Source organism: Bos taurus, chromosome 12 (assembly GCF_002263795.3).
Source record: "Bos taurus isolate L1 Dominette 01449 registration number 42190680 breed Hereford chromosome 12, ARS-UCD2.0, whole genome shotgun sequence".
Taxonomy (NCBI): Eukaryota; Metazoa; Chordata; class Mammalia; order Artiodactyla; family Bovidae; genus Bos; species Bos taurus.
This window is the reverse complement of record NC_037339.1, coordinates 83,967,557-83,986,871: the sequence shown is the minus strand read 5'-3', so window position 1 is coordinate 83,986,871 and position 19,315 is coordinate 83,967,557. Positions and strand designations below refer to the sequence as shown.

Sequence of the window (19,315 nt, the reverse complement as noted above, 5' to 3'; positions counted from 1 at the left end):
ACAAAATTACAGTAAAGTCAAAAGGGTTTATTAAATAAAAATTTTGATAAAATTCAGCAAAAAATTTGCTTTTTGGCCTTAATTATGCTCTTCAATCTACAGTGACATTTATATGTTTATGTTTTGTATGTACTTTCAACTACATTAGAATAACAAATACATTTAATCTAACTTAAGGCATAAACATTCAGAAGTTAAGTTTCACATTAATCTTGCCACACTTTGTTACATACAAACTTCATCTCATTAACATTTTATCAAATACAATGTATCCACAGATAGTTTAGAGAAATATGAATTTACATACATATTCACCTAAAGAACTCATTTTTCACCTGCTTCTAAATTTATTCCATATTATCTGAATCATCAGTCAGTGATTGGCAAATTATTGCGCTTTAAGCACCAGCAAGTGGATTTCAGGTTTTCACTCACAGTATAAGCCTGCAGGAAGAATAGATCCACTTGGTGGTTAGTGCCTGATACTAATGATGCAAAGTTCATAGGCTCAAACTCCTTATGAGTAGGTTTGCTTTCCACATGGCAAAAGTCCTGCTCTACCATTTAGAATATAGGCCGAGATACTCACCAGGGAAAGACTAAAAGGAAAATGATCTTGGTTCATTTAGTAGCAAAGCTGCCCAGAGCAGGGGCTACCAGTGAGTGACATCTGGGACAGCAAGCAACTCTAATCCCAGGTAACATCAAAACAAAAGCAAAACACATAACTTTCTTTGAAAGTTGAAATGTGGTTGATTTACAATGTCATGTTAGTTTCAGGTGTACAGTGATATGATTCAGTCATTTATATATATTTTTATATATATATATATTCATTTTTAGATCCTCTTTCCTTATAGCTTATCACAAAATATATACTATATATATAAGTATTATTTATAAATATATTATATATAAACTATTCTATGCAAGCATGTGAAGTCCCGTTGCTACCAAGTTGCTTCAGTCGTTTCCGACTCTGTGCGACCCCAGAGACGGCAGCCCACCAGGCTTCCCCGTCCCTGGGATTCTCCAGGCAAGAACACTGGAGTGGGAACACTGAAGTCCCATTAGTTGTGTCCAACTTTTCATGACCCCGTGGACTGTAGCCGGCCAGGCTCCTCTGTCCATGGGATTCTCCAGGCAATAATACTGGAGTGGGTTGCCATGCCCTCCTCCAGGGGATCTTCCCCACCCAGGGATTGAACCTGCGTCTCTTATGTCTCCTGCACTTGCAGGCAGGTTCTTTACTACTAGGGCTACCTGAGAAGCTTATTATTATAAAACTATCATATATATACTTATTGTATATATTTATACATATACAATAAGTATATATAATACTTTATATATACATATATACTTAAATATAATATACAAATATACTATATATATATACACATTTATAAAGTAAATAACCAACATAACCAACAATAACCAACAACAAAGTTCTACCATGCAGCATGGAGAACAATGCTCAGTATCTTATAATAACATATAGCTGAAAAAATCCAGAATATATATATATATATATATATCTCTGTGTGTGTGTGCATATATATATACATGTACAACTGAATTGCTTTGCTTTACATCTTTAACTAATAAAACCTTGTAAATCAACTATGTTCCAGTAAAAATAAAATAAAAAATGTTAAAAAGATTTGTCTTACATTTGGTTATTATACTGCATATTCTAAAAAGGAAGAAAAGGCAGCAGTATAAAAACCGTCTTACTAGGAGCAGATCTTCACCGAGTTTTTTGATAGTTTTTTGGTAGTTTAATCTGTTTTGCAGTGTAATAGCATGGGGTATAACGCCCAATTTTGAATCACAGCTGAAATTCCAACTCAGCATACAGAAGCCATATGTGGATAAGACTTTCTTCTTATCATTATCAGCAACAATAGGCAAGCACCCACTATACACATACCCGTTACAGAAAGACAACTCGAAGCATTAACATAATTGACCAACCAACTCAGACCCAAGAATCAAAGAGGCTGCTGCTTGCTAACTGCTGTGATCCTCAGGGAAGGGCTGCCTCCTGTTCATTGTTCCTTTCTCTGTACAAAGCTCAAAGATGATCACAACATCAATAATAAAACCAGATTCAGCTATTACAGAATAATTATATGCCGCGTTTGTGTTCTCTGTTCAATAAAAGAAAAGTCACAGGAATGTCAAAATTGAAGATGGCTGAAAGTGATAGCAATTTATTGCTGTGTATTGATTCCCTCCATAGCTTATCTTCTGAAGTTTGTAAGCCTTTTAATTTAGCAGGCATTTGAACATGTGTGCTGTTTTTATTTAGCTGTGATTTCAGAAAAACAACACAAAGTTGTAATATCTTCTGCCAAACTAAGAAACAGAGAGCCCGTGGATTTTTACTATGAGTTGGACGTCTTAATTAATGTAGCTCATGTGTTAAATCAACTATGGATTATCTTTATGTTAAATTTTTTTATTGTGGTAAAAGTAATATAAAACACCCGATTTTAACCGTATTTAACTGTACAGCTTGCGGCACTGAGTACACCGTGTTGTTGTGCAACTCTCACCATCATCCTGAAGTTCGCACTTTCCTAAACTGAAACTCTGCCCCATTAATCTCTGACTCCCCCTCCCCCCTCCCCACCCCACCTCAGGCCCTGACACCCACCAGTGCACACTGACACTATGATTTGACTATTCCAGGCATTCCGTGTAAGTATTTGCACCTACTGTATACTGGAATGCATTTTTAAGGTTAACTTAATATATGTCCTACAAACAGACTGTACCTTCTTCCCCGCCCCCCGCGAGATATACAGTAGAAATGAACTATTAATTACACAGCCCACTCCAGTCTGATTTTGATCCCATCGCTCCACCAAAGCTGCCCTGATGCAAAAACCAAGGACTCCCAGTTACTAAGCCTGGCAGCAAGTCTCTGCCTCTGCCCACTTGACTTCTCAGCGGTATTTATTTGACGGTTACTCATTCCTCCTCCTCCTGCTCCTCCCGCTTTCCTTGCAGGGCTCCCAGGACACCTCACTCTCTTGGTCTGCCTCCCACTTTGGGAGTTTCCACTCCCCCCTCATTCCAGGATCTTCCACTTTGCTATGCTCCATGGGTCAGTCCCCAGTCCTCTTTCCTCCATATCAGATTCGTGACTTCATCCAGCGTCAAAGAGCCTCAATAGCACAAACATGCTAAAGATCCCAACACTGCTTCTCCAGTCTGAACAGAACCCAAATTCCAGACACCAGTTGTTGTTATTATTTAGTTGCTAACTCCTGTCCAACTTTGTGACCTCATGGACTGCAGCACACCAGGCTTCCCTGTCCTTCACCATCTCCCAAGGGTTTGCTTAAACTCATGTCCATTGAGTCGGTGATGCCATCCAGCCATCTCATCCTCTGTCGTCCCCTTCTCTTCCTGCCTTCAATCTTTCCCAGCATCAGGCTCTTTTCCAATGAGTCAGTTCTTCACATCAGGTGGCCAAGTGTTGGAGTTTCAGCTTCAGCATCACTCCTTCCAATGAATACTCCAGGTTGATTTCCTTTAGGAAACCCTTTATGCATCAGACTCAATAACCCACCACAAACTCAGCATCTCCATGACGATGGCTAAGAGGCACTTCAAACTTCATGTTTCCAGAATCCACCCTCATTTCCTTTGCCCTCAGCCCGTTCTTCTCTCATTCCGTGTCAACTCCAGCATTCCAGCTGCTCAAACTAGAAATATTCAGAGTCACGCTAAAGTCTTCTTCTCTCACCAAATTTCCATCAGGAAATCCCAGCGGATCTTGTTTTAACGTGGACTTTAGAAACGAGCCACTTCTTACTGTTGCAGCACCCACCGTGTTGGTTTGAGTCGCATCACCACCTGTTGGACAAGAGCCTCCTCACTGAACTCTCGGCTCCACTCCTGCCCGTTGACAGTGCATCCTCGTCGAAGCAGTTGGACTGAAGATCCTTCTGGAACTGAAGGAACATCCTCCCCTCAGGACTCTCCAGCTCATTCCTACTTCACGCAGAGTAACTGCCGCGGCCCTCACATGAGCCCACCAGGCCTGGGGTGGTCCGGTCCTGGTTGCCGCCTCCTCTTGCTTTCTCTGCTCAGCCACGCTGGTCTCCTAGCCGCTCCTTAGTCACAGCGCACCCGGCCCTGCCTCAGGACCTCTGTGTTCCCACTGCTCAGCCTGCAACACCCCGCCTCCACACCTGCAGAGGGGGCAGACTTCCTGCAGCTCAGCACTCACAGCTCTTCATGTCAGTGAAATCTTACCTGTCTACCGACCCAAAAATGCCAACTGTACTCTACCACGTCCCGGTCTTTGTGTTATTTCTCATTTGCGTTTAGTACTATGACTGCATTATATCCTTAGCCCACCTACACTGCATGGTGAATGTCTTCCCCAACGAAACGTGAGCCCCTGACAAAGACAAAAGGACTTTTGTGGTTTTGTTCACGGTGATGTTGTACACGGGACGCAGTTAGTAAATATTTCCTCATTAAACAAGTTGGAATGTTTTTTCCATTTGAAGATGTTATTTTTCAATAAACTCTAAAACTGCTTTGTCCTCTTATAGCTTATAGTTCCGTTTTCGGTAGTCTTCTGAAATTTATATTCCAAAGATGAACATCAATGTCCGGGAAGATAACTCTATTGAGAAGTCTCAAAGCACTTAATTTGCACTTAATAAATCTACAAAGGTATCAGGTCTCACACAAGTCTTATTCACTCAGTTACACTGCTTTCCTCATCTACTGTGTTCAACCTCACACCGTATTTTCCCATAGTAGAAATGGAATCATTTTCTAAAATTGGTTGCAACTGCTTCTGTGCACCCCTTGCTTCAGAGCTTTTCCCTTTTGCTTCTGTAGCTTACTTTCTTGAGACAACACATTCATCTCCATAATAATTAATTCTAACCCCAGCATGCCCGATCCAAGTAATTTTTATGGGTCAATAGGACCAAATGTTCTTCCTGTGATGATAAGACATTGTGCTTACATCCAAGTGAGTCCACATTTAATTGTTATGTGTTCAATTTAATGCAACTATGCCTGAGAGCATTAAAAAGCAATGGCAGGCGTTTGTTTGAATTTAGAAATTCATTCATCAGAGTAACACAGGTTCTTTTGCTTAAAATGAAAACAGTCTCCTGTAAGTTGCAGCTCAGAAGTCTCACACTAACAAAAATAATATAAAAATTACTCTAAATTTGTAGGAAAAACATGCATAGGACTTAAAGAGAATATATCAACAGATAAATGTTGGGTGATGGTATGTTATTTGCACTTTTTTTTGCATTTCTGTTTTGCAAAATTTCTGCAATAAATACGTATTACTGATGTAATCAGAAAAATAAAAAACCTTATTTAGGAGTTAATGGTACCCAATTCTCTGTTTTCGAAATCCATGCACATTTGCGTTGTAAGCAGTGTCTCCTAGAGAACCTTGTGACTCACCAGTGTTACGCCATCGTCGTTTCTCTCATTAACGTTTCCTCCACAGGACAGGAAGTGTTTGACGTCCGTTAACATGCTCACCGGTCTCTGAAGCTTCATCTGCCGCAGTGAGGTGAGATCCACTCCTGGAGGGAGAGGGGGAGAGCCTTTCAGACACAACGTAGAGCTGCTTCTCAGCTGCTGGGGGTAAAAATGTCATCTTGTATATTTCAATGTGTTCCTCTTTGAAGCCCCTCTTCCACTTTGAATTCTCATTCAAAGCAGCTATAACTGTTTCTCCTGGCATGCAGTCTTACTTCCAGTCAGAAGATAGTCTTGAATAATTTTCCTTTTATATCCCAAAATATGACAGAATGCCTTAGCCATGGGGATCTCTCCGTGGATTTCTGTGTTCGTATAAATCATCAGCAGAGACTGCCCAAAGTATTTTAAAGTACCTGGACTGAATCGAAATGACTTTAAAGACATGCTTTCTGTTCCCTATGATTTTCTCTTTAAAATAGTTGCTTCTAAAAGGAATGGAATAAAAAAAGGATTTAGTGGGAAAACTGGAAAATTTTGGATAAAGGCTGTGTTATAGATAACATTATACCAATGTTTGGATAAATGCACCATTCATTCGCACATGCTAAGTCACTTCAGTCATGTCTGACTCTTCGAGACTCCATGGACCATGGCCTACCAGGCTCCTCTGTCCATGAGATTCTCCAGGCAAGACTACTGGAGTGGGTTGCCATGCCCTCCTCCAGGGGACCTTCCCAACCCAGGAACTGAATCTGTGCCTCTTATGTCTACTTCCTTGGGAGGTGGGCTCTTCATCACTCGCACCAGCTGGGAAGCCCATGGCTGTGTACATTTTGAATGTGAGAAGAAGCTGGGTGAAGGGTACATGGAATCTCTCTGTACTATTTTTGCAAATTTCCTGTATATCTAAAATGTCTTTAAAATATTTTTAAAGGATGCTCCAATTGATCATTTCATGACTACTAATTTTAATAAGAAGAAATAAACTGAGGGGAGAACTTGAGAACTGGGCTTCACTGAGGTGGGTGATTTATGCAGCAAAGATTCAGGTCAGCTCACCTGTTCATACCTCTGTGCTGTGCTTAGTCATTTAGATGTGTCTGACTCTTTGAGACCCCATGGACTGTAGCCCACCAGGCTCCTCTATCCATGGGGATTCTCTAGGAAAAAATACTGGAGTGTGTTGCCATGCTCTCCTCCAGGGGATCTTCCCAGCCCAGGGTTCAAACCCAGGTCTCTTGCATTGCAGATGGATTCTTCCCATCTGAGCCATCAGGGAAGCCCAAGAATACTGGAGTGGGTAGCGTATCCCTTCTCCAGGGGGAACTTAATGACGCAGGAATCTAACTGGAGTCTCCTGCATTGCAGATGGATTCTTTACCAGCTGAGCTAACCAGGGAAGCCTGTTCATACCTGTATCCAACCTGAGCTTTCATGGTGGTGTAATGTCCATGGTAGCATGTATCTCTGCATTTCTGCATCTCCTGTTCCTAGCCCTGGTTCCTGGACATATTAGGTGTTTACTAAAGGGAAATAATCCACATCATCCCAAATGAAAGTAATAGTAATAGAAATAGTGATATTAGAGACGTTGATGATGGTGATCATGATGAGGTGACATGAGATGACATCTGATTCTGAGAAAGTGTTTGCTGCGAACCAGCTACACCGCTGAGAATTGTTCTCTCTCATCTGATTGAATCCTTGCTGCAAATGTGGCGATACAGCAGCGGGCTCGACCAAAAACGATAGTGTGGTCCTCCTGGTTCCCCTGGACTGTGGCTGGCTTCCCCAGGGTGGGACTCTGGGAAAGTGACTTAGCCTCACCTTCCCTAACCTCCATCACAGATAAAATACACATCCCAGAGGAATGAAGCTAGTGGTAACACTTGGAAGACCCGGCTGCTTGGCAGAGGCTGGCATAGTGCCCATTGGGGGTCATGTCCCCTGTGAGCACGCCACGCCGGCCTCACTGCAGCCTCCTTCCCTGAGCTTGGACGAACTCCAGAGCAGAGATGGTCCAGAGCTTCAGTGGTGTGTCTTGCACTTATTAGTTGTACTGATAGGGTCAGGTAACTTATCCGCTGCCTCAGTTTCCTCATCTGCAAAGGGGCTGACAGTTTATTCCACTAGTTGGCATGAGAATGACTCAAAACACACACAGCATAGAAAACAGAGCTTGCAGGAAGCACTCTATGAAAGGGGCCCGTCGTTTCAGTATTAGTCAGCCTTCTGGTCCAAGCATCACCTGCCACTCACACAGGGATGTTTTCCTTTACAATAAGGAGGCAGGGAGAACTCAAACAAAATGAAGCCAAATGCAATACTTGAAAAGCGTAGCTCATTTCAAACACTCTATCTAAGGTAAACCCAGTTTAGTGGAAACAGGAACGAGAACCACCAGCAGCCATATCTCAGCTCCCTGGTCATCAGAAGTCATCTCAGAAGAACTAACAGATTTCCCCAATGGGCACATTGGCAGTTTCTTAAGAACCAACTAACACTGTCTGTCCTCTTCCTTCAAGGATTTTGGAATTTGACATGGGAGTTATATTTGGAAAACACTATTTCTCAGATGTCAGTGTTCAATTTTGGATGTTGAAGTAGCAGAAAAAACCTGATGGTTACAGTACTCTATGGCTTTGCTAACTTTTAAATGTCGCATGCTTACTGAAATGGTATGCATCTTCTAGAGAATTATTTAAACATGCAATTAATGCTGAGTGATAAAAAAGAATAGGGCTCAGATGAAAGACACAAATTAAAACAGAAATTAGCTGTCACTCACTTTTGACTTATTCACATTACAACATGTTATGGGAAACAATCTGTTTCTGGTCGCCGCTGTAAAGATATGACTGGAAAGATATGACATTGTATCCCTTTATTTTAAAACTTGATTTTGAGTCAAATATGATACCAAGTAAGACATAACTTTTAGATTTTTGTAATGTGTTCAGGGAAAAAAAGCACAGATGTATTTTTGGTAAACCAATAGAATGGAAATTCCCTCATTTCTTGGTCAAATTTCTTAAGATGCCCCTGGGAAAAAACCAATCATGATGACTACAGCCCATAAGAAATCTATTATTTTGTGGTGGGTAACTGGCCAATCTGAAGCTGAAGCACCAATACTTTGACCACCTGATCTGAAGAAGTGACTCATTGGAAAAGACCATGATGCTGGGAAAGACTGAAGGCAGGAGGAGAAGAGGACGACAGAGGATGAGATGATTGGATGGCATCACCGACTTGATGGACATGAGTTTGAGCAAGCTCCAGGAGTTGGTGATGGACAGGGAAGCCTGGTGTGCTGCAGTCCATGGGGTTGCAAAGAGTTGGACATGACTGAGTGACTGAACTGAACTGGCCAATCCTCGCTTTTTAACTTTCATACAATTTTTTGAAAAAATTAATACCTGGTCTGCTTAGATTGGCTTCCTAGCTGGCGCTAGTGGTAAAGAACCCACCTGCCAAAGCAGGAGATGCAGGTTCAATCCATAGGTCTAAAAGATCCTCTGGCAACTCACTCCAGTATTCTTGCCTGGAAAATCCCATAGACACAAGATTCTGGCAGGCTTTCCTTATGGCTCAGCTGGTAAAGAATCTGCCTGCAACATAGGAGACCTGGGTTTGATCTCTGGGTTGGGAAGATTCCCTGGAGAAGGGAATGGCTACCCACTCCAGTATTCTGGTCTGGAGAATTCCAGGGACTGTATAGTCCATGGGGTTGAAAGAGTTGGACACGACTGAAGTGTATTAATCTAACAATCTGCTCAGATTTATTATTTTGATTGGAGTTTAGTAATTTTTTTTGTCTAATTAAGAACATAAGAAACAAATCATTTACCTGAGTTGCACAAGTTATTACATGTGATACAAATTATTATTGCCTGATTACATTTGATCATATCAATAAATGCTAGTGTGGAACGGAAAAGACATTAACACCTCAGGTTAATCTGAACTTTATCTTAACTTTCCTTAACTGTCCCTCTTAAGGTAATATTGTTTTGCAACAATTCAGCTTTTCCTTTTCTCTATTATCCATCCTGTATTGGGGATACTCTCTGCTGCTTTCAAAGATAATTTTATCATTAGGCTATGATATGACCCATCCCATGACTACACAGTGGGAATCCTTAAGCTGCGAGAATTGCATCTAATTTCAGATTTTGTCTTCATGGTAAGCTTTCTAAGAGATCCAAGACTTTAAAGAAAAAGGGTTAAGCAGGCAAATAAAGGAGTTGTAGCAAAGAAAAATAAACCAGGGATGCCAGACAGGTGTCATAGACCTCTACCAAATCCTTTCCTCCAACTCTGACCACAAGTATGCTGCAGGACTGTCCTCAGCAAACTGGGATCACTGTCACCACCAAACTGGGTGATTCTGAAGGGGCTGGTGCAGGAACAGCATTCTGAATGAACTTTGCTATGCGGGAGGAGTATCCAAGGTCATCTGTGGACTGACAAATCTGGAAGTCCTGTGAAAACTGCAGAGGGAGGGCTAAGGCTGGAGGCAAGAAGACTGGTGTCTAAGGCTGTTCCAAAATATATAGAAAGACCAGAATTTTAATCAAGGCAGTGATAGCATGGCTGGTGACATACCCAGACATATGAGAAAGATTAGCAAAAGGCTCTGTAAGATTTGGTGCAAATTCAGTGGGAGGGATTTAGGAGAAGAAAAGTGATGGTCAAGTAGTCAGATTCCTAGGTGCAAAGGCAGGCAGCCCAGAGGGCGTACGAAAGGGCAACAAGAAGGTCCACATCGGACAGATTATCTCAACTTATCTGACATCCAAGTCAAAGACGCAGAACAGGTAACAGAACTGCACGTACAAGGTCTGGAAAGACTTCTCAGCTTCAGGAATGTCCCTGGGGTCAGGTGGGCGCTAAGTACTCGAGGAAAGGGAGAGATGAGCCGGAGACAGTGTGTGGAGAGAAGATGCTCGAAGACAAAGCCTTGGGAACAACCAATATTTTGGCTTCTGGGTGCATAAGCAGCACATCCAAAGGAAAGTAAGAGAAGGGAGAAAAATGATGGGACATTCGTAGAAGGGAGACTTCAGAGCAGAGTGTGAGCAAGGTCCCTGAATGTCACAGGGAGGGGAGGTAAAGAAATACTGAACAGAAAATTGGCAGCTGGACAGAGAAGCAAGGGCAGCGGCAGGCGCTGTAGGGAGTTTCCAGGTCAGTGGGGGTAGAAGCTGAATGTCGGTGGGCTTAGTGGAGAAGGTAGGGAACTCAGAAGATAAATGTGAGCTCCTTCTTCTAAAATGATGCATTTGAAAGAAAGAAGAAAGCACTACAGGTGAGGATATATGTAGAGCAAAGTAAAAAAGTTTTGCTTTATTTTTCAGGGCCTTGAAAAAACACATCTCTATGTTTTCCAGTAGACACGTACAGATGTGAGAGGTGGACTATAAGGAAGGCTGATCCCGGAAGAATTGATGCTTTTGAACTGTGGTGCTGGAGAAGCCTCTTGAGAGTCCCTTGGACTGCAAGAAGATCCAACCAGTCCATCCTAAAGGAGATCAAGCCTGAATACTCATTGGAAGGACCGATGCTGAAGCTGAAACTCCTAACACTCTGGCCAGCTGATGTGAAGAGCCGACTCATTGGAAAAGACCCTGATTCTGGGAAAGATTCAAGGCAGGAGGAGAAGGGGACGACAGAGGATGAGATGGTTGGATGACATCACCGACTCAATGGACATGAATTTCAGCAAACACTGTGAGAGAGTGGAGGACAGAGAAGCCTGGCATGCTTCAGTCCATGGGGTCGAAAAGAGTCTGATACAACTTGGCGACCGAACAAGAGCAGCATTTTGCCCATGGTGAGCATCCTTCCTGGATACCTCGAGCTCCCCCAGCAGCGCTTCTTTCTCTGCCAGCTCATTTTATCATCAATTTGCTTTCCTTGAACACCAGCTGCTTTGCCGCACACCGGAGATGTCACAGGCATCAGATGCTCGATTAGAACTCCTCAGCCATCCCGTCTTCCAGCCCAGGAAGCTCAGGCAGTGAGCTGAGGTTAATTGCTGTGCCCGTGTGTACAGCGTATGTCGGTGGTGACAGTACAATTAGAACTTGTGACCAGCGATTTTCCATGTAATCAACTTGCTCACGACCCGGCCTGCCTCCTGCCACATGCGTCCTGACGGGACAGCAAGATAAGCACCCTGATTTGAAACGGGGTGTGCCACCGCCGAGTGAGAAGACCGCAGTGCACCGAATGATGAAAATCCCATCTTGGAATATGAGAGATTTCTAACAGTATCAGCCCATGCTGTCACAACAGATCACTCTGAAAGGGCACCAACAAGGGAGGGCTCAGGAAATAAACTGAATTAGACAGTATTTACTGGAACGACGGCAGCGGACCTAGATAAGAAGGGCTGCGCGCAGAAATGGAACCAGATTGTGAGCGGGGCGAGGGAGGGGCAGACGACTGCAAGGCAGAGGCCAGGGCAGGGGCAGCAACAAATGGAAAACAGAATTAAAAATGTAAGAGATATTAAATCGAATTTGTTCCAGCAAACATGCATTTCACAAACAGACTGTGACAGCCAGCATCGTGATGGATTTTTCTCCCAACCATCCAGTCAGTATCTCCCTTATATTTTTTTCCTTAATCATTTTTAAAACCAAGAATGCACTTATTTTTCTTTATATGGGATAGCAATACAGCTCCGGCAAATACTCAGTGTTCTCGTGGAACAAAATCTTCTTGTGAGTTGGAAAAACATAGAAGCAAAGCTAATTATTTTATAAATAAAGATACTTAATTTTAGTTTCCAAACAGAAAGAGCTACAACTGTAGCTATTAGGAAAACAGATCAGTGAGAAGAACAGGAAACTATGCTAGAAAAGTGAAAGTGAAAGTCACTCAGTCGTGTCCGACTCTTTGTGACCCCATGGACTATGCAGTCCATGGAATTCTCCAGGCCAGAACACTGGGCTGGGTAGCCCTTCCCTTCTCCAGGGGATCTTCTCAACCCAGGGATGGAACCCAGGTCTCCCACGTTGCAGGCAGATTCTTTACCAGTTGAGCCATAGGGGAAGCCCAAGAATACTGGAGTGGGTAGCCTATCCCTTCTCCAGGAGATCTTCCCGACCCAGGAATCGAACTGGGGTCTCCTGCATTACAGGTGGATTCTTTACCAACTGAGCTATGAGGGAAGCCCATGCTACAAAAGTGGCCCAGCTAATTAAGACAGCCCCAGACAGCCCTGTTCTTCACTCTGAGGCACCCCAAGTTTTGCAAAGATCCAAATAATAGACCTCCCAACAGTGGAATGTGCATAGCTTTCAGCTTGTTCCCTTTGGAAGCCGTGGAGTCTGACTCCGACAACTCACAGCTGACAAGATGTGAGAAAGTTCAAGGTCCCTTCTGCAGGAAGGAGCAGGTACCAGGGAGTGACTCCACGTTACCGCCTGTCACCCCAGGGATGTGACTCGTGACTTGGTGACCTTCAGACCCACAGCTCAGCTCACACTGTCTCCAGGGAAGATAACATCCTTTACCTTGCTTTCAGAATTAATGAGACAATTTTTTTTAAGAACCCATGGCTGCGAAGCACTAATTATTATTATTCTAAGCCATCCTCAGAATAAACCTTTTGAGAGGCGCGATCTGGAGGAGGTGCGGGACCCAGAGAACAAAGAGGCAGCTGTGCAGGCTTTTCTGGGAGGCGAGAAGTGCACAGTCTCAGCACGGCGTGCCCCTCGGACACGCTACACCGTTTCTCTGACAAAAGATCACACTTGAAGGGATAGGAGTTTCTTTGGTGTTATTTATACCTGAACCGCAGAAAGAAAAAAAAAAAACTAAAGACAGGGCATACTTCTCAGTTTAAGACCACATGGAACTCAGGGTTCCGAATGCCTCCCCCTTGGCCAAGGCTGGACTTACTCATGAAATTACACACTGGGGCTGTGCAATTAAGCATTCTCTGTCAGGGAACACATCTGGGTCCCCAGCCTCAGCTTTTCAGGATGGCACCGGGACCGACCGTGGCTTTCTTCTGACAAGGGTTGAGCTTCCAAGTGTCCCCAGGAATGGATGCAGAGTTGCTGGGCAGACTGCCCTTGACTTGAGCCCTTGCTCACCTGCATGAGATGCTTAGGAGGCTGGACGTGTTCTCCCAAGAGAAGAGACTGCATGCGACCTCACGCTCATTAGCCCCAAATTCAGTTGTGCTCATTCACTTCTCCTCCCCTCCCAGCAGACAAGAGATTATAATTACAAACCCAGTCCCACTAATTAGGGACTTTGGGGGCCTGTTAAAATGTCCCTTTACGGTTGGCCTCCAGATTTCTGCCGGCTTGCAAACGTGCACTGATGAACCTGACTACGAAACAGTGCCCAGAACGAGGCCTCGTTTCACACAATCAAGGGGAATGACATCTGTCTGAACTCATGGAAGCACGGCTGAAATATATGCACTAAGAATCCTACCATCCTCTCTCTTCATCTACTGTTCCGTGGCTTTTTGCAATATCAGCCTACCATTTTCATCCAGGTAGGTCAGCAGGATGGAGCTCGAGTCAGTGCCTTCCGTGGCATAATCCAGTGGGATGTTTCCATTGACGTCCTGGAGAAGGACGTTGGCTCCAGCCTACAAGCGGAAAAGAAAAATGAACATGTACATGGTCAGCATAAGGGCTTCCCAGGTGGCTCAGTGGTAAGGAATCTGCCTGCCAATGCAGGGACTCGGGTTCCATCCCTGAGTTGGGAAGATCCCCTGGAGAAGGAAACGGCAATCCACCCTAGTGTTCTTGCCAGAGAATCCCATGGACAGAGGAGCCTGGCGGGCTACAGTCCATGGGGTAGAAGAGAGTCGGACATGACTGAGCAAATACACATCAACAACTGTTAATACAGAAAGCAGACCAAAACTTGCATTTCTAGCCTATTTAGGAAACCGACCCAGGAAAGTGCGCATTAAATACAGCTGGCAGGATCACATAGGAAACTGGAGTTATTTTTTGAAGACAAATTATGGTAGATGTTTTGTGATCAACTCTGATGGACCAAAAGGTTCAACTGACCCTTGAGAGGATCAAGAGCCCAGCCCCAAGTACTCGTCCCCACCCCTACCCCCGATGCTGTGCTGTAAGACGCTCAGTCTTGTCCGACTCTTTGCGACCCCATGGGCTGTAGCCCACCAGGCTCCTCTGTCCATGGGATTCTTCCAGGCAAGAACACTGGAGCAGGTTGCCATTTCCTCCTCCAGGGGATGTTCCCAACCCGGAGATCGAACCCGCTTCTCTTATGTCTCCTGCATTGGCAGGTGGGTTCTTTACCACTAGCGCCACCTGGGAAGCCCCGCCTCCACAACCCCCCTGAAAAACCCCAAATAGCCAATCCCTGGCTGCTGAGCCAGGCACACCTCTGTGCCCGCTGCACTAGAGCAGCCTGGCTGTCCTAGCACGACACAGTGGCCCTGCCTTCGGATTCTGACGTTCCGTGTGAACTCCAAGCTTCCCCAGACTATCCTGTTAAATCCTTATGCTCCTTGCTCTCCGCAGAAACTCACTGCAGAGCTGTCCTCATGTTACCATTGCTTTAATGAAGCCTGATCCCACAGACTGTAGCCCGCTGGGCTCCTCTGTCCATGGAATTCTTTCAGCCAAGAATACTGGAGTGTGTGGCCATTCCCTTCTCCAGGGGATCTTCCCCACCCAGCGTTTGAACCCGAGTCTCCTGCATTGCAGGCAGATTCCTTACCATCTAAGCCACAGGCAAGTCCAGCACAGTCACAGTTCAGTCCCTTTAATAAAGACTGAGCTCATGGCTTCCGGCTGGTTTTTCTCTTTCCAGAAACTGCTGCTGCTGCTGCTGCTAAGTCGCTTCAGTCGTGTCCGACTCTGTGCAACCCCAGAGACAGCAGCCCACCAGGCGCCACCGTCCCTGGGATTCTCCAGGCAAGAACACTGGAGTGGGTTGCCATTTCCTTCTCCAATGCATGAAAGTGAAAAGTGAAAGTGAAGTCGCTCAGTCATGTAGGACTCTTAGTGACCCCATGGACTGCAGCCCACCAGGCTCCTCCGTCCATGGGATTTTCCAGGCAAGAGTACTGGAGTGGGGTGCCATTGCCTTCTCCTCTTTCCAGAACTGCTTTCTGACAAAAAAGCATCATCCGGAGACGTTAATGGATGAAGTACATCGGATACGACTATCAGACATCTTTCAGCTTCACAGGCTCTCTCCCTCAGGCACCTCTGAACCCACCTGCTTGACGCTCCCCCTCCCCCAGCACAAACACAATGATGGATGCGCTTTCATCCTTATTAATAAACAAGTAGTCACAGCAATTGTTACCCTGTCTCTACCTTCCTTAATGAGCTCCGTAAAATTTACCAGGCAAGACTTCCCATGCGTCTCCTCCCAAAAGCCTGTCACTAAACTCAGGCCAAGAAAGCGAACGCTTCACCCTGTTCTTCTTCCTGAATACAAGTGTGTATGGCACTGTGAATATAGTTAATATGGTTCATATAATATCCAAACCCATGGCTTTACATGAAAAGGAATAGCCTTTTATATTAAATAGTTTGTATATTTATAATATTAGGGGCTTCCCAGGTGGCACAGTGGTAAAGAGTCAGCCTGCCAATGCAGGAGACCTAAGAGCTCTGGGTTCAGTCCCTGGGTTGGGAAGATGCCCTGGAGGAGGAAATGGCAACCCACTCCAGTATTCTTGCCTGGAGAAACCCACGGACATAGGAGCCTGGTGGGCTACAGTCCACGGGGTAGCAAAGAGTCAGACACGACTAAGTGACTGAGCACACACACACATTTATATATTAAATAGCCATATAGCAGTGGTTTTCCCAGGTGGCGCTAGTGGTAAAGAACCTGCCTGCCAGTGCAGGAGGCCTAAGAGCTGCAGGTTCGATCCCTGGGTCAGGAAGATCCCCTGGAGGAAGGCATGGCGACTCACTCCAGTGTTCTGAGATCTCACCTTGTTTGAATGTGTGTGTAGCTATATAGTGCTTCCCTAAGCCTTAGCAAGTCTGCACAGGTTTTCGAAAAGACTGCTCTAATTATAGTAAAAAGTAGGTCAAAGTGGTAGAACATTCCAAATCTTCATGTTTTCCCTCCATGTAAGCTGTACTGTTCACCTGACCGTCCAGAGTGAACCACATTTCTATAGCCATAAAAAGAGACTCCCTTATTTGAATAGAACACGTTAGATATTTCCGATTTTCCCTTACCTAAGGAAAACTTCATTTTAAGGGTCTAAAGACGTCAAATTATCTTCTCGGTGCCTTTCATTTTCTTTCATAGTCAGAGTTTGAAAGGAGGTTACTTGAGGCAGTAGTCTGAAGTAGATTTGCTAATGATTTTTTTTTTCTCTTAGTCTCCAACCAGGCAAATAAGGTTTTGCATATTTATCCTGGCTTCACTGGTTAAAGAATCAATTAAGACACAGAACCACAGGGCGCCCTTACTTAATTCAGTTCTAACAGGTAGGAGGTAATGAAGTTATTTTTTCCCCAATGCATAAATGTTTCAGGTAGAATCTTATCCATGTCAGACATCTGGGTGGCAGATGACAGCGAATATAATTAAGGGTCACATATTATCAGTAACAGCAAAAATAAATAGTACAGCATCGAGGTAGCCCTGAAGGCAGGGCACTGGGGGAGAATGCTTTCTTAAGGACTAATGAGGCTTTTTCAGAGAAAGTCTGAAAACGAAAGGTGGTGCTGAATGTTTCATTTGGGTTCATTCACTGAAATTTCCACCCGCTAATCACTGGTCTATGCTGCTGAAAAACCAGGTGTCGTCCCACGCACAGACCTTCCCAGGGGGGCGGGAACTTCCCTAATCACAGACCACAGCTAGGTTCTCTTTATGTTCCCAACAGTGCCTGGCGCATATGAGATCCTAAAAACTATTTACCGGAAAAAAAGGAAAATAAGCAACCAAACACTGAACTTAGTTACTACAAATTGAGGCAAAGGATTATGATTGCAGGGAAAGTTACTTTTAACTAAATTTTCTGACATGCGTTTTTAAGAGTCGATACATACAATTACAAAATCACTCTACGCATACTTAAGTTTCCAGCCTTCACTGTTTCTAGATAGGTGACAATTGCAGGAGACTCTTTCCTCCCTCCCTCTCCCCATCTCTCCTTCCTTTTTATTTCCCTCCTTCTCTCCCTCCCTCCCTTCCTTTGTCACTGGACACGGGTGAGACATCCCACCAGGGGTGGCTCTGTCCCCACCGTGCAACTGTCTGGTCTTAGCCAAGGTCCCCAGAAAGCCTGATCCTGTGTAGTAAAACATGCAGCCAAGGGACACCCTGAAAAGGCAGTACTTCTAGACTCAGAATTCTGAAATTGTGCACATGTATATAAAAACCCCACTGGCAAGATTCCTGGCTGATTGTCATTCTTTAGTCTGATGAACTCAGGGTTCATGTGCGCTGATGGCTCCTAATGGGTCCCCCTGGAACGGAGCTGCTGATGACTTGCAGAGCAGAACTCTGAGGCAAGTCCTTCCGTTGGGCGTCAAGAAAATCAATCACACTGTGATTGGTTTCATCAGGGAAATGAATGTTGTATTATGCAAAGCAAAGTACTCAAATGCTTTTGTAGTTGAGGATTGGATAGTTCCTACTGGGAGTCCTGAATACATCTCCTCTCTCGTAATTCAAACTGGAAGCCCCACTTTGTCCTAAACTCTGCTCCGGGAGTATCGAAATAGAATCCAAATCTCCCATTCTCCTCAAATAGGAATCTTCTTTCCTGCATGTCAGATAACATACGAACGAATAAATGCACATTTCTGCAAGTAAATGTTTTATTAGTTTATGTAACAATTTACTGTCAGTGAATAGAAACTTGTCCATGTTTCATTTAATAATAATTCTCGAGCATATTAATATTGAAATTTGAAAGACGGGTACCTGATGGACTTTTAATCAACGAATACCACTTTTTATATGAAAATACTTTGGTAACTTTTGGTTTTGATATAACTACAAGTTAGCTCAAAGTTGCAAGCGCAGTGCCAGGAACCACGGTGTGTCTCTTATGGGTTGAATTGCATGGCCCCTAAGGAAATGCTGATGCCCGAACCTCTGGTACCAGTGAAGGCGACCGTTACGTGGAAACAGGACCGCTGCTGACGAGAATCGCTACGATGCCATAAGGATTCTGGGGTAAAGTAAATGACAGGCGTCCTAACAGGAAGAGTGGCACTGGGGACGAAGACAGAGGGGAGACGGCCATGTGAGGAGGAGGCAGAGACTGCAATGATGGCTGCCACAAGCCAGCAGGTAGCTAGGGCCACCAGGAGCAGAGAGAGACACAGAGGACGCCCTTCAGAGGTGTCAGAAGGAGCACGGCCCCACCAACGCCTTGAGGCTGGACTTCTAGGCTCCAGAACTGTGAGAAGCTAGTTGCTTCAAGCTACCCTGCTTGTAGAACTTTATTATGGCAACCCCGGGAAAGGAATACTTTACCCTTTAGTCAAATTCACCAGTAAGTTTACTTTCCCCTATTTTTGCTTTCTCTTTGTCTCTTTCATTTTTCCTAATCTCTTCAAAGTGAGTATAGCATCATGTTGCTTTACTCTGAGATATTTATGTGGCTGTTGTTCAATTGTAAGTCACGTCCAACTCTTTACGACCCCAGGGACTGCAGCGTGTCAGGCTTCCGTGTCCTTCACCATCTCCCAGAGTTTGCTCAAACTCATGTCCATTGAATCGGCGATGCCATCCAACCATCTCATCCTCTGTTGCCCCCTTCTCCTCCTGCCTTGAATCTTTCCCAGCATCAAGATCTTTTCCAGTGAGTTGGCTCTTCGCATTAGGT

The 19,315-nt window shown here is 44.4% G+C and overlaps 1 protein-coding gene across 3 annotated transcripts in view; it reads right to left on the bottom strand.

Annotated features, from left to right (window-relative positions):
- The window catches only part of MYO16 (myosin XVI), a 519,124-nt gene that overhangs the window by 312,665 nt on the left and 187,144 nt on the right, over nucleotides 1–19,315 (bottom strand). For all 3 annotated transcript variants that reach the window (XM_059892322.1, XM_025000169.2, XM_059892321.1), the window contains exons 5-6: nucleotides 13,996–14,104; nucleotides 5,461–5,585 (exon numbers count right to left, since the gene is read on the bottom strand). In XM_059892322.1, the coding sequence (XP_059748305.1) occupies nucleotides 5,461–5,585; nucleotides 13,996–14,104 (234 nt within the window). The remainder of the gene's footprint in view (nucleotides 1–5,460; nucleotides 5,586–13,995; nucleotides 14,105–19,315) is intronic.